At 36.5% G+C, this 16,716-nt stretch overlaps 1 protein-coding gene across 1 annotated transcript; it reads left to right on the top strand.

Annotated features, from left to right (window-relative positions):
• Positions 1–305: 305 nt before the first annotated feature.
• On the top strand, positions 306–15,930 carry LOC126980018 (probable cation-transporting ATPase W08D2.5). The gene is made up of 10 exons (XM_050829640.1): positions 306–472; positions 1,301–1,501; positions 3,694–3,819; positions 5,737–5,890; positions 7,321–7,442; positions 9,004–9,121; positions 10,027–10,160; positions 11,368–11,523; positions 12,310–12,439; positions 13,017–15,930. Exons 2-10 carry the CDS (start codon positions 1,331–1,333, stop codon positions 13,970–13,972), a joined length of 2,067 nt encoding a protein of 688 aa, XP_050685597.1. The 5' UTR covers positions 306–472; positions 1,301–1,330; the 3' UTR covers positions 13,973–15,930.
• The last annotated feature ends 786 nt before the right edge of the window (positions 15,931–16,716 follow it).

Genomic DNA, 16,716 nt, shown 5'->3' with positions numbered 1-16,716 from the left:
AAAACAGTTGGCCACGTGTACGCTGTCGCTTGACTGAAACGGGCGCGAGTGTCCTGCCTCAACACCAGGGCTGTCGACGTCACCGGCTCGCTTGATTGCATGTGTTTCGATAAGGTTGCTGGTCGTTGCTTTAAAAACAGTTGGCCGCGTGTACGCTGTCGCTTGACTGCAACGGGCGCTAGTGTACTGCCTTAATACTAGGTCTGTTAACAGCATCTGCTAGCTTGATTTCTTTTTATGACAATAAGGGACAAGACGAACAGGACCTTAAGCTGATGGTAATTGATATGCCCTGAAAAATACTGAGCGGCGCTGCAATTGCGATCGTCTCCTTAAGACATAAGATGTAAAGTCTCATTTGTCCAGTAATTCCACTAGCTACGGCGCCCTTCAGACCAAAACACAATAATGCTTACACATTAGTGCTTCACAGCAGAAATAGGCGCCGGAATGATTGGATGTGTTTGTTAAGGTTAGTTGTTTGTGTTGACTGAAATACACGCGAGAGTCCTGCCTTAACACTAGGGTTGTCAACGTCAGTGGCTCGCTTGATTGCATGTGTTTTGCAATGACAGTTGTTCGTTTTTGCGAAAGTGCGGTTTTCAAAGAGCTTTCTTCCTCGTACTACAAAGCTGTGGAATGAGCTTCCTTGTGCGGTGTGTGACGATACGACAGGTACCCAACCTTCAAAAAAAGCGCGTACACCTTCCTTAAAGGCCGGCAACGCTGTTGTGATTCTTCTGGTGTTACAAGAGAATGTGGGCGGCGGTGATCACTTAACACCAGGTGACTCGTACGCTCGTTTGTCCTTCTATTCCATAAAAAAAAAGTGTCCTGTCTTAACAGCCGGGCTATCAACGTGAGCATGAAGCGCTTGATTGTGTCTTAATAACTTGATAGGACTTATATTTTACCCGCCACGCCACCATCTTGTTGCTCGGTTGTACACCGTCAACACGCGTAAGTGTCCGGATTTAACATCAGGGCTGTCAAAGTCAGTGGGTCGTCTGACTGTGTTTTGATGAGATTTGTAGTTTACACGCGTTACTAGCCACCATTATTGAGGAATAGTGTTTCCTCTTGATCTTCATAACAACGGACAGTGGGTAGACCATTGATCGTTATTCGAGCGTTTGTGACTCTGTAGCACAATTGAGCTGATAAGAGTATGTTCATGGGTTCTTTAATCTATCCTAATCAATGGAGACTGGTTTTTTTCATCGGATATACTCCAAACAACTGAATCAAAAACGTTGGATGAAAAATAAAATGCAATAAATACTTAGTTAATGACTTATAGACGGGTACGCTGACAGAAGATGGCCTGGATATGTGGGGAGTGGTGTCCATCACCACCGGAAGCTCACCACCGGTGCTGGGTCGAGCCCAGCGGGATCCCAGATCTATGAATGACCTGCACGAGCTTAAGATCGGAATGGCGACGTGTCACAGTCTCACGCTGCTTAATGGAGAACTGGCTGGTGACCCATTGGACTTGAAGGTGAGTAACTGATTTTTTTTATGGAAAAGGAGGACAAGCGAACGTACCACCTGGTCACCTGGTGTTAAGTGATCACCGCTGCCTACGTTCTCTTGCATCACCAGAGGAATCACCGGAGCGTTGCTGGCCTTTAAGGAATGAGTACGCGCTTTTTTTGAAGGTACCCATGTCGTATTGTCCCGGAAACACCGCACAAAGAAGCTCAATCCACAGCTTTATTGTGCGTGTAAGAAAGTTCCGTGAAAACCGCACTGTGGGGGACTGCCACACATCCAGATGGTGGGGATCATAGAATAATAACGCTCATAACGATAGTTTCATTCATAGTTCCTGTCATTAAAGAAGTAATATTATAATTAATGTGTGCGTGAGCGTCACGTACTTACATTCGCCAACACGCACACACACAGCCAAATAATGTTGCAAGTGAATAGACATTTCAACAAATCGGTAAATTGTGCGAAATACTAGATAATATGTAATAAGAAAGAAGAAATAAAATATAAATTTATAATTTAATAAAAACAACACGTAGTAATAGAAAGAAATTTATTTATTATAGGAAGTGACAATAACATTACATATTATTTTATATTAATATATAATTATAAATGTATTGCATTATATGTATTATTTTATTGAATTGAAACTTGTTTAGAATCGTTGTGATTTGAAACTCGATGAAACGAAAAAGCGAGACGATAGAGCTCCTGCCAGCTATTATTAATAAAACTATTATTTAAGCCGACGCGCCAATTTATGATTTCAACAATTATATGGATATCGTATCCGAGTTTCTTGAGGGTGCAGAGAACGAGTTTGAGATCATTTTTGAAATCTAAGATGGTCGCCGTGCAAAATTATGATTTAATCAATATGGATATCGTATCCGAGGTTCACGAGGATAAAAATAACTTTTTAAGATATTATTAAAATAATAATTCTTCTACACCCCACGCTTTTTTTTTACGATAAAATTATTTTTTTTACACTATTTTCAATTTAAATTTATTTTCTATTTTTAGTTGAATTTTATATAAAGCGTGCTTTTTAGTTTTTTTTAACTATTATTTTTTTAAATTAAATTTCTTTTTTAATTATGTTTAATTATGTTTGTCTTGGAAGTTGACAGAATAACACTGACGCGGCGGGAAACGTCTTCAATTCGCTTAGCCTACTCACGTTCTAAGCGTTATTATTCTATGGTGGGGATGATATCCTAACTTGTGGCACACTCCAATGATAAATGCGATAGAAGACACAAAATGAAGCGACGTCTCTAAGCACCACTTGATCGAGCCGTTCACAGAGCATTGGGTCCCCGACAATTCGAGCAGCAATTGGCTAGAGGGATATACAGCGGTCGTGGAGCGTACAAAATTGAGGAGACTGACCTTTATTTCACCGCAGTAAAAATGTGAAGGAGTTTATTCTTAAAGTTGGTATATTTAATTCACACCTAACTTATGGGTGTTTGTCAGTTGCAACAGATTGGAATAGTATGCGTTCCTTCTTTATATTCTAAATATTCCGGAGAAATGGACTCAACAAAACTTTGACTTGGTGTTACTTACACAAATAAATTTTTTAAAAAAAATTTTTTTATGAACGATGCGGGATACGAGCCCGGAACGCCGGAGGTCGTCTCCGGCGTTCCGTGCCGGTGCTCTAACCAACTGAGCTAACCGTTCGAGTACCGCCTCGTTATAAAATTCTGTTTGCTTTGTTCAACTCTCAGGTTGTGGCTTCATCTACACTCTACAGGATCTACTTTACAGTTGATAAACTGCTCAACCCAAATATTTGCATATTAGGAAATTTACTTGATTTTTGATTGAAAAATTTTGTTTTACAAATTTTATTTGTGTAATATTTCTAGAAGTGAGGGTATCACTTTAAAAACATAACATATTGTTTGGTGTTACTTTAGATAATTTATACGTCTAGATAGAGCCACTTGCACTAGACAATCGATGAAAACTGGCCAGGTTTATTAGTTTAGTGTGCGTGACAAGCTACGTCTTAAACTTGCGATATGAATGGCACTTTGTGTTAATGTGCTTACATTTCTCAAAATAGAGCTTAACTGTCAACCTTAATTTTTTATCGCCGTTTTCACAGCTGCCACAGTCTATCTAGACGTAAAAATGATCAAAGGGTGTAACATAAGACTTTTGATGTGTTTATTGAAGATGTTCGAATCGACCGGTTGGCTGTTGGAAGAACCGGATGTGCCAGAGCTGAGCAATTACGACGTGCTCACCCCGACGGTAGTGAAGCCCAGACGTGCTGCCAACATTAGCGTGGACGACCTACACGTGAGTTACCTTTGGCAGTGGAAATATAAATATATTTATTTATCATAGGGAGAGTTACGACGGCCCAACACGGCTAAACCTGCACGCGTTGCCACCCCGTACCCCGACGTTGTGCTGATTGTGCACCAATGTCTTTTAGATTTCTTTAGTTTAAGAAAATTTATTGAATTAGGCGTTACTTTGCGGAAATCCATAATTATATAAATGATTTAAGTTTTCTTTAGTGTTAATTCCGCCAATATTTGTCTTTAAAACAATTCGACACGTGTTTCGCCTCTACACAAAAGAGTTACTAACTCGAATTAAAATATTTACTCTAATTTTAAACATGGAAATATTATGTATGTAATATGTACTACGTATTACCTAATATTTCTATGAACCTACCATACTTAACCTAGATTTAGTTGTCTGTGGCACCAAAATAACTTATTTGGCGACATTATAGTACGGTAAACAATGCTTTTATAGGCCTTAGGGTATAGAATTTTTCAAATACAGTGGACCCCCGGTAATCCGACAAACATTTTGGAGAGCAGTGTCGAACTATCGAACTTGTCGCATTATAAAGTACAGCCTAAGACCTCTTATAGTCCAGAAATTTTTACAAAAGAGTACCTTGTAATTTGACAAATTACAGATCCAATGATAAAATTCTATATGTTATATGTATTCTAGCTGCCTCAGCAAACGTTGTATTGCCATATAAAGTAATAAAAAAAAATTTGAGGTGTAAAAAGTAGATGCAACCGATTCTCAGACCTACCAAATTTATCATACTACAATTATTGTAAGTATTGATCCATTGCCATCTTGCAACCCTATAGCGGATTTGTGGATGGAACAGAATAATTTAAAAATCGCGATACAAAAATAGGGGTTGCTCGTAGAGTGTTGAAAATTTAGGGTTGTATGTATTTTTTAATGTTGACTCAAAATCAAACAAATTTAAAAAAAATGTCAAAAAATTAAAAAAAAAAATCGTGTGGCCCTAACCCCTAAAAACCCTTAACATTTAGGGAAAAGAAAAATAGATGTTGTCCGATTCTCAGACCTACCCAATATGCACTCAAAATTTCATGAGAATCGGTCAAGCCGTTTCGGAGGAGTTCGGTCCCGCACACCGTGACACGAGAATTTTATATATTAGATATTTACTCTGAAGTACAAATACTTTATCTTGTATGTCTTATTTAGTAACATAAACAACACAATAGTGAGCCTACGTTTTATTATAAAATTAATATCATTAAGTTGTATATTATTAGGTACGAATACGTTATACACAATGAATAAACAGGAAAGAAAAGAACACACGCTAGACCGCACCGGTATCTTCAAACAATGCCCTACGCGTCTCGCACAAAAATACATAGTTGTGTCACGGACTAGTAAAAAAGAAGGATTCCGCGGCGTGATATTAGCACGTGAAGCACCTTTATGCTAGTGTGTGCGGTTACGGGGTATACCAGTTCTTTTTTTCTCCATTAAATAATCATATATCCTCAAATACTTTTATATTATTGTTTTTACACTTTTCCACAACGCACGACGGCATTTTTACAAAAATTTATTGTGACGCAAACTGATCTCACAATGGCGGCCGATCGGCTTGTATTAGTGTAAGTGTATGCGTGGGGTTATGTATTTACAACGTTTACCGGGTTGTTTTGGTGCCTCATTGATATGTAAGGTGACACGGAGTCCTTATTTTTGTAACAAGTTATAACTTGTTCAATCATGCATTAGCGAAGATTGTCAATACATAATAAATAATAGACCATGTCGGATTACAGCGGATACTGGACTAGACAGGGGCCGGATCACCGGTGGTCCACTGTAATTAATAATGTATGTACTTATGTTACTGATAAAAAGTAGAGGAGTATAAAAATAAATAAATAATTTCCATCTCAGATGCCGCTAGAAGTTGGGATAGTCCATCAATACCAGTTCGTCTCGACACTTCAACGGTCTTCCGTCGCTGTGCGTTTGTTGGGAGAAGACGTCATTCGTATTTATTGTAAGGGTGCTCCGGAGATGTTACGAAAGCTTTGCATACCTGAGACAGGTCAGTTCACTATTTTGAAGTGTGGCTTATTTATATGGCGTAGAGACGTCGCTTCATTGTGTATCTTCTACCGCATTTATCACGGGGAGTGTTCCGAAGACCTGTTTGAACTGATTCCTGCTGCTGAATTCCACCTTCGCACGACACGCCAAAGCTATCATCCCCACCATATGGATGTTCCTCCACAGTGCGGTTTTCAAGGAACTTTTTTCCACGTACGACAAAGCTGTGCATTGAGCTTCCTTGTGCGGTGTTTCCGGGACGATACGACATGGGTCTTTCTTTCTCACTTTCTCACTTCAAAAGAGCGCGTTCGCTTTTTTATTATACGCTTTATATTAGCTTCATCTGTATGTTTGTATGTTTGTAACCGACTTCTTTGGGCGCGATTTTGACCCACTTTAAACGGCTAGATTTCGTTCAAACTCTGTAGATTTATCGAGGACCGATGACATTACACTAATTTGACTAAAAAATGAAAAATAAATAATGGTTAAAAAAAAAACTAAAATGCACGCTTTATATAAAATTCAACTAAAAAATATAAAATAAATTTAAATTGAAAATAGTGTAAAAAAATAATATTTAATTGTAAAAAAAACGTGGGGTGCTTTTTAAGATATTATTAAAATAATAATTCTTCTACACCCCACGCTTTTTTTTTTTACAATAAAATATATTTTTTTACACTATTTTCAATTTAAATTTATTTTCTATTTTTTTAGTTGAATTTTATATAAAGCGTGCTTTTAAATTTTTTTAACCATTATTTTTAAAAGGCCGACTACGCTTTTGTTATTCCTCTGGTATTGCAAGACAATGTGGGCGGCGGTGATTACTTCACAGAACATCAGGTGATCCGTACGCTCGTTTGTCCTCTCTTCCATAACAAAAAAATTATAATCTATTGGTGCATTTGATCATTGTTTTGTAATATTTGTGATAAAAATATTTTTAAAATCTTTGGGAATTTGATGATGATTCGTGTCCATGTTTTGACGATCTTACATTTTGATCTGTGATAGTTAAATTAAATATTATTTATTTTGAATTGTGGCTTTATTGTTAGCTGCGCTGCAGTTTATACTTTTGCAGCTATCATCGTTTTTACTTGTTTGCATTACTTTGTTAAATTGTTCTAAATAAAAGTTTTATTCATTTTTATTATTTATTTATTTTATTAAAATTTTAATTGTATACTTTTTGATGCTCTAGACTCTTTGTTAGTTGTCATTTGCTATGTGAATATAAAATACTAATCTGTTCCTGAATTTATGAAAAAAATCTATGGATTAGCAGTTAGTTTTATAGATATTTAGGGAAGTAACGATAACGATATCGATATATCGGCATCGACGTCTATTTATCCACCGTTGAATGTTATTGTGGCTTCACTTTTGGTATTATAATTAGAGTGTATCTTCTTCCAGTGCCGAGTAACCTGAACGAAGTATTGAGTATGTACGCTGAGAAAGGCTACCGGGTGATAGCGATGTCGTCAAGAATTATGCAAGTCACGTACAAACAGTTGGAGAAGATGAACAGAGAAGAGGTATGTTCAATTCTTGAGGAATAAATATAGCTTCAGTTCATCTGATCAATTGGGACGCAAGGTCCCGAGTAGTGGGAGGGAGTGTTCTCAGCACTGACCTCTACTATATACCACTGGACTGGCGGCTGTCAAAGTGCTTTTGTGCCTGTTTGATATTCGCCAATTTGGCGCTGATGGCCATATAGCGAGAGTCTGCGGTACTAAAAGCAGTATTGACAACCTCAGCTTAACAAACATCGATAGGAAAACAATAAAAATTGTGTTCTTTATTACGTTGATTCTTGAAGTATAAATCACACGGAAAACGAACGAAATTAATTCAAAATGCAAAAATACTTCAGAGTATTGTACGTTTCTCTCGCAGCCATTTGTATTTTACGTCAAAATTAGTTCTCTGGACGCTCGCGAGTGGCGCTTCAAATAGGCGCAAAAAATTTACTGTTAAACATATGGAAAAGCCAGTCCAGTAGTATTTATACAGGTCAGTGTGTAATAGTATATTATGATACAAGTTGCAAGCTATGTTGCTCACTATACACGAGGCTGTGGGTTGCAGCCCGAGCCGTAGTCGAGGTTATAAATCAGCCGAGGGTCTAGTTAGCAAGTTGTTCACGAGTTTCATACGCAAGTTTTGAACACACTTGCGAGGAAAACAAACATACATAAATTTTAAACTATCGTAGACAGACAAGTACTTTTCTCTAGATTTTACAAGTGTAAAGGCTTTCGTTTGCATTTTGGGCTGCATTTATTTATTATTCAGGCCGGGTTAATCTACCAATTTTTCATTTTTTGTACTAATAAATCTTGACATTTTTACAATTATTTACCACACAGAATTACATTATCAATGACTGCACGTTTCATACAATCGAGCGAATCACTTTTATCCTTAGAGAGTTTCTCTAGGCTGAAAATGGCGCGCAAGTTTTTGTTTTCAGGCGCCAAATCTAACACACAGCCGTCTTCAAAATTATAATGCTAGTGATAAAATATAAATATTTTATAACAAATTATTGTTAATTGTTATAATCATATCATATAGCCGACCTGTATAGCCGAGTGCTTAGCGATCTTACCTACTAAGCTAGAGGTCCCGGGTTCGAATCCCGGTAAGTGCAAGCATTTATATGATGAATATGGATGTTTGTTTCTGAGTCATGGATGTTTAAATGTATATATGTATGTTATATGAATTTATGTATGTTTAAGTAAGTATATTGTATTAAATATATCATTGTCTTGTACCCCATAACACAGGCTATATATGCTTAACTTGGGGCAAGATAATTTGTGTAAAAAGTGTGTCAATATTATTATTATTACTATATTATTTATCAGCGGCATAAAACTTCTTTGTTGTTACAAAAAACTGTGCTACCCGGTTAAATTGAAAATGCTCTGTTTTATCTCATATAATTGCATTTAGATACTAACACAAGTGTGTAATATTGTTTTGCACGTGTGTTTTATAGTTCGGTTTGCGCATTTATCGCCCTAAGAACGATGTAATAAGGGTCATTTTACGAGCAAGTGTATTCAAGTTTTATTGTGTGTGTAGGTGGAATGCGATCTTGAGTTTCTGGGGCTGGTGATATTGGAGAATCGGCTAAAGCCGGCCACCACCTCCATCATACAGGAGCTGAAGGAAGCCAACATACATGTCGTCATGATTACAGGTAACATATAAATTGGATCTATATATTATTCCACTGTAAAAAGGCATTTATTTTCTCAAATTTGTTTCCTTTAGAATTCTTTTTGATGTTATTTCTAATATACTTGACGCTACTATCGCTTCGGAAACAAATGGCGCTCTGAGAGAGAAGAACAAGCGCGAGAAAGTGTCCCAGCATTTTTTTGCGCTCTTTTTAACCAAATATACAATATTGTACTGTCATTGCTATTGCCATAAAATAATCATAATCTAGTCTCAGGCTGTCAGATCACTTATATCTTCAGCTGTGAAGTAGTAGGATTTACGACAGAGTCATTTTTTAATAAAACATTTAAATTTATTTATAGATAATGCCTGAACAGTGGCTGGGACTTTATTATAAAAGTGTACACATTTACTCTTAAAGCTATTATGTATCTTATGAAGCCTACTATTATTAGTTACAAGCAATCCCTTATTTCTAGTGTTAGAATAATGAATAATGAATTAATCATTTTAAGAGCAAAAAGGTGACGATTTTTGTGAACGTACACGATACAGTCACTTCATTGACAATAACAATGTATACAATACAGATACCACGCATCGAGCAATAAGATGTGGCTGTTTGTTGAAACTCTTTGCACATGAAAGGATGGAAAAAAACAAAGAAGTGTTATTATGAAATTCAGTACAACATTACATCATCAGTGTGGATGAAATAATGTTGTATGTATGATGATGTATTGGTTATTAGTACATTGGGTGATTTAATGTTGGCAATAAGCTAACTGTTTCAGAATCTTTAATAGAGGATTAAGGTATGGGTGTAGATAAAATATTTAAACTTATTGTAATTTAATGACAATGCATAATATGTAAAATGATAGATTTAAATGAATTATTATTATTCTTATGTAATTCCAGGCGACAATATCCACACTGCAGTGAGTGTCGCCAAGGAGTGCGGTATACTGGGCAGTGGCGAGAGAGTCGTACACATCAGTGTGAGTGAAGAAGAAACCGGCCCGAGACTGTATTGCGAGAGTACACTGCATGGGGTGAGTTTGATAATTACATTCATCATCAGACGGAAGACGTCCACTGCTGGATAAAGGCCTCGCCTAAAGATCTCCACGACGATCGTCATCCAACGTATTCCGGCGATCTTGACAATATATAGACGGCAATGGGCAGTATTGCCGCTTCAGTTTAGCAATCATTTGGGCATATTGTTGGTTCTCTTACGGATCTTCTCATTTCTGATTCGATCTCGCAGGGAAACTTCGAGTCCCTCCATTGCCTTTGAGCTTTCGCATTAGGCCCTTAGTTAGCGACCACGTCTGCATACCGTTTGTCATGACTGGCAACACACACTAGTTAAAAACATACGTCCTCAGAAACTGTGTTATTCGGGAGGAGAAGATTATACGTAGCTTCTCGAACGCTGCCCATCCGAGTTGAATTCGACGAGTGACCTCTTTCCCGAAATTGAAAATTACATTCGATAATTACATACTTAACATGAATTAACGGTGCGGGTTCGATTATGATACTATATTATGACATGTCATAGTATGCTATGACATGACACATGACTAAGAGGAACACCAGACATCCAGATTTTTTATGACAGTAAGGGGCGAGACGAATAGAACGTTCAGCTGATGGCGATTGATACGCCCTGCCCATAACAATCTAGTGCCGCTCAGAATTCTTGAAAACCCAACAATCTGAACGGCACTACAATTGCGCTGGTCACCTTGAGACATACAATGTTACGTTTCATTTGCCCAGTAATTTTACTAGTTACGGCACCCTTCAGAGCGCCAACTTCATAGTAATGCTTAAACATTATTGCTTCACGGCAGAAATAGGAGCCGTTGTGGTATCCATAATCTAGCCGGCATCCTGTGCAAAGGAGGCTCCCACTGGTAAAAAGTAAAAGTAAGATGGTGGGGATGATATCCTAACTTCTAGCGCGTCGAAGATGAAATTCAGTGGCAGAAATCAGGTCAAACAGCTCTTCGAAACAGGCGTAGACAAACCAAAATATATCTAAGGTAAATGTAAATCTAGATTCAACCGTTCATAGTACAATCTTAAAAATTTGCCATGTCAATAGAATCAACATTATTTATGTTTATTAACTACTACTGTTGGCTACTTACTTAATAATACTTTACGGTTTGTCAGTATTTCTTCATTTTCTAGGGAGAGGCTCGACTTTACCTCGGTACGCCCTTGAATAATAATATTCCTTTACAGGTACCTGTGGGAGGGCGTTCATCACTCCGCACGTCCACAAACTACGATGACAGCGGGCTTGGTTCCTGGCAGCAAGACCAGTCACGGAGCAGCGATGTGGAAGCCGTACTGGCGCCCGTCAACTATAAGGTCGTCATGACAGGCGATGCCTGGAAGGTAAATTAATCGCCTCGACATGCAACCCACACTTCCGAAACATGTGGATAAAAGAACGAGAGAATATACACAGTTCTAAACTTTCAAGGTTTAAAACTTAAATTATTTATTCCCAGTCGATCCGCGATCGAGGGATCGCACCCACCCTCCTAATGTATTTAGTAGACTAATGTGCCACATAGATAATGTTACCCCATGCCCCCATGGTGACGTTACTATGCATTTAATATTTTGTTTATTTATTTATCGGACTACCAGTAGTTGTTACATTTTATACGCTTAAATATATTAATGTTTAGATATGATTTAAATATGCCGCAAATTAAGGTGGCTCAGCATGCAGTCTTTATTTTGCTTACGTTACCAAGAACATAATAACATAAAATAAATCACGATAGCAATTAATATTTTGTTATTAAGAGTACCCTCAGATCATCACCTCAATTGATATTCATTATTATAGTAGTGTATTAGTACGATGAATTTTATTTAGTAAAATTTTAATTTGATGTTTCATTTTGCATACAACTTTATTAATATTAAGATTATAATGATTTTATTTAATTTCCCTACGTAATTCATTATATTTTATGTTATTGTTATAATAGATGACCAGCGAATTAATTAATTTATCATAAATGACAGAAATCAAAATATCACTTTTTGACTGCTCTATAACGTAAAATTTTATACATTATGGTTTTTAAATAATAATGAGTTTTAGGCGACCACTTGTAAGTATATAAATAAGTTTATTTACTAGACTCATAAAAGTATTGCTCTCAGGTGTTACGAGAGAGTGAGAGCGCTTGGTCTCTGTTCCGCGTGATCGAGCGAGGCGCCGTGTTCGCCCGCATGTCGCCCGACCAGAAGCAACAGCTGGTCACCGACTATCAAGCGATGGGTTACTATGTCGGTATGTACAAGCGAGGAATTGTTACATTTTTATAATTTGTATTTATTTTAAAATACGAATTATTTGGTAAAAATTTTTTTGGTAAAACATGTTATTTATGTTAACGATTGTGAATTTAAATCATTGTATGACACTCGTTTAAATTTTTTATTTATTTCTTTTATTGAAATTAAAATAAAAGTGAATCGGCAGAGTATCAATTGGACGTAGATCCTGAAAAACGTTCCAAGCCATAAAATCAAATTTTAAGGAATTCGTGTTTAAAGTTTAATAAATATCAGTGTATTCCATACATGTGGGTTTGGCAACTAAGACATGATTTCATTGAAAGAGTGACAGTAGGGCTGCCATCTTTGGTCAGTCCGTTAATATGAATCACGTGACCAGTTTTGTGTTCTTAACTCAAATTCGACATGATTGCAGTTTGGAACGTTTTTCTGAAATTACGTCCAATTAAGAGTTCTAGATATACCCTGTTGATGAATAAAATTAATAAAAACATTGACTTAGTTTAAGAACGAAAGGAATCAAGCAATTAAGAATAAACATATATATTTCTTAAAAATATTGGTTTCAGGTATGTGTGGGGATGGCGCCAACGACTGCGGTGCATTAAGAGCCGCCCATGCGGGTGTATCGTTGTCCTCATCTGAAAGTAGTGTCGCCGCGCCGTTTACTTCAACCACCCCAGATATCGTCTGCGTGGCCAGACTCCTGCGTGAAGGTCGAGCGGCCTTGACCACTAGCTTCGGTGTCTTTAAGTTCATGATAGGCTACTCGCTGACAGAATTCCTTTCCGTCGCATTCCTCTACTATTTCGATGCAAATCTAACAGACTTCCAGTTTCTTTACATAGACGTGGCTTTGATTGTTAATTTTGCGTTTTTCTTCGGCATGACTGAAGCCTACACTGGTCCATTGTGCAAAATACCCCCCCTGACCTCACTCTTGGGCTTTGTGCCCCTTCTGTCTATCATTGGGCAGATGCTTTTAATAGCTGTGGGTCAATATTTAAGCTATTTGGCTATATCGTACTTCCCATGGTATGTCAGGCATACATATGAAGGCGAAGAAGCTAATAAATGTTTTGAGAATTATGCTGTTTTTAGCGTATCAATGTTTCAGTATATAATACTAGCCATTGTCTTCAGTCATGGCGCTCCATATAGAAGATCAGTGGTAACAAATAGGAAGTTTATGGTGAGTGTACTTGTGATGATAGCTATAAGCATTTATATAACGATCTCACCAGCTCAATGGTTAGTTCATTTTCTCGAGCTAGAAATGCCCAAAGATAGCCTCATGTCGTATGTTGTACTTGCTCTTGCGTCTTGCAATTTTGTCCTTGCATTGTTTTACGAAAGATTCATAATTCAGTACACTATGGAAGAAAAGCAAATAGTTCCCAATTTCGTAAAGGAGCGTCACGTTAGTAAAACTCCGCATTTGATCATTAAGAGGCAGTTATCTTCAGTAGATTATTTGCAAGGCGAGATTAAATTTGAGGAGAGTAGTTCGGCCGAGGGTAGGTGAAAATTAATTTCGCCGTACTTACGGTGTCTAAGCTATGTCAAAGTATGTTTCTTCGATTTTAAATATCGCATGCGTTCACCATCTGTGAAATTAATAATGCATTCCTTTGAATATATTTTCTATATTTTATTAGTATTAGCCCTAGTTTTAAGTATTTACAAATTTTTTTATTCGGGTTTTCGTGTCGTGGATTAAATCCACAATTCATAGTCTATTATTTAAATTTACTGAAATTTTTCAGTTTGATGTTGCAGTATTAAATTATTGTTTTTTATATTCTAATACGATATCTCAGATAAGTTCTATTACATAGTTTTGATTTTTTTATATTAAAAGCACGATGTGATAATTAAAGTACACTTAAGTGCCTTTCTAGTTGTAAGTGTAAATGCCTGATATGTGCATTTGATATTACAGTTATTTTTCATAGTGATAATATACTATTCACAATTTCAAGTATTTTATTAAATGCACGCAGATGAATGTGCCCCGTAGATAACATTACTCCAAAGTGTTTATGGGGCAATATCAGGGAACGCATAATATGCGTATATATTATATACATGGAAGCAGTCTTGTATACTATCTACCGTTGATTATTAGCGCCAAAAATTTTCACCATTAATCGCAATGCAGTAATCTCTCAATACATATTAAAAAGAGTGTTATTTTTATGACGCATTTTATTACGAGCATTATTATAATTCGTTTGATTAATATTATCGTCATCTAATGTGCGCATGTTAAAAATTTTCCACTTTTTACTTTCAATATACACATTGGTTGACGGATACGCCAAACCACAGAATTTTTTTATGGAAATCAGTTTGTGAAAATATAGTTTTTCTGTTGCGAACAAAAACTATTATCTATTTAGTTTCCATGCTACAAAATTGAACATATCCCCAATTATTTGTTATATACCGTCCCACAAGAAGACAAAATCTAAAATTAAGTATGTTTGTAACTTATTAAAAAATTTGAGGTGCATAATAAAACATAAGTAAAATGTGCTGCTACAGTATGCATAATGCCATCCCTGTTATAAAATATGTTTTATTTTATTTTTCAGTAATTAGTGTACTTACACGTGAATGATGATCCGTATGATTCCTACAACACATGAAGGCATTTTTAATTAAAACATCCTTGTTTAGTTTTTTTTAATGATAATAAGGGACGAGACGTTCGAGGACGTTAATCTGATGGTAATTGATATGCCCTGCCCATTGCAATGCAGTGCCGCTCAGGATACTTGAAAAACCCAAAAATTCTGAGCGGCACTACAATTGCGCTCGTCACCTTGAGACATAAGATGTTAAGTCTCATTTGCCCAGTAAATTCACTAGCTACGGTGCCCTTCAGACCGAAATACAATAATGTTTACACATTACTATTAATATTATTACATTACCCGCCGTTGTGGTACCCAAGATATAGCCGGCATCCGGTACAAAAGAGCCTCCTTTATTTATTTTTTTGTTTTGAAAATCTCTTCTGACAGGGATTCAATCGCGCCCTCGCCTAACCAAAACTGATGCCGAAACAGTTTTTAAGCCCAGCCCAGTACGGAATAGTTTTAGTTGCATTATTTTAAGGCGACAGAAATGCTTCCATGTTGTATATGCGTTCACTGGGCAATAATATTTGAAATTCTGTTTGAGAGATTTTAGTATGCGACTATCACAAAGCGCACAAAAAGCATAAAACTTAGTATTATTCATTAGCTAAATTTTATTCATTGCTTATTATTATTAATAATAGTTTCTAATGGTAAAATTGGTATTAGAAGTTACCATTTGTAATGATTTACCATAGATATTCTAACACCATTATTATAATTATAATTTTTGTGTTCCTGATTTGTAAGTGCTGTGAATGCATGCTATTTTTATTACTGAAAATGAGCGGTTGATTAAATGTGATATGTTTAAATTAACATAATATTATTTTATCAATATTGTATTTTTATTTCTTAATATTCCCCCATATAAAAAAGCTTCCCCATCCGAAATACTTATGAAATATTTATCATTTGTCTAAAAGTATACTTTTGGAAGTCTTAAAAACTCAAAACTTAGATTACTAATCCAAATTATCATTCAGTTGTGTTTCGACCGCACTTTGAATACAACGCCACGCAATGACAAAGTGTTCAGTGAAAAGCTATCCAAATAACAGCATATCCAAACTTAAAAAGGATGGAGGGTCTTATTTCAGGTATATGCCCCCTTAAAATTAGCAAAATTGTGTAAGTAACTTGATGTTTTTAATCATTTTGCTAAACAATTAAATTTCAATAGATAAAACAAAATGTTCTTGTCTCGTGTTCGCGACCGTACCTATCTTTCGCATCATCATCAAACTCAGGGCTATATTTCCCGGGGACAACATGGTGGCGCAACCAGTCGCCGCTACCAACAATATATATACAGCTCTACAGAATTGCTCACCTGGTGACCAACAAATTGGTTCCGAAACCAGTTTGAACGCGTGCACAGAATGTTAGTGGTCGGGCTGCCACGCTGGTCGTGCCACCACTAATTTCTATAGAGTTGTATGGTGTCTCACTCACTCGGCCGCCAGTCCGGCTGCCAGTGATGCTCTCACCTCATTGCATGCAACACAACATTTTTAGCGGTAAAATAGATTCTCCATACTTGCTATCCAAATTCAAAATAAAAGTTCCTCCAAAATTAATAAGAAAAAATGCCTAGGTATTCGTTGTTTGTAGTACTACAATC

Source organism: Leptidea sinapis, chromosome 4 (genome assembly GCF_905404315.1).
Source record: "Leptidea sinapis chromosome 4, ilLepSina1.1, whole genome shotgun sequence".
Lineage (NCBI taxonomy): Eukaryota > Metazoa > Arthropoda > Insecta > Lepidoptera > Pieridae > Leptidea > Leptidea sinapis.
The sequence above is the reverse complement of the archived record's forward strand: the minus strand, read 5'-3'. Positions and strand labels throughout refer to the sequence as shown.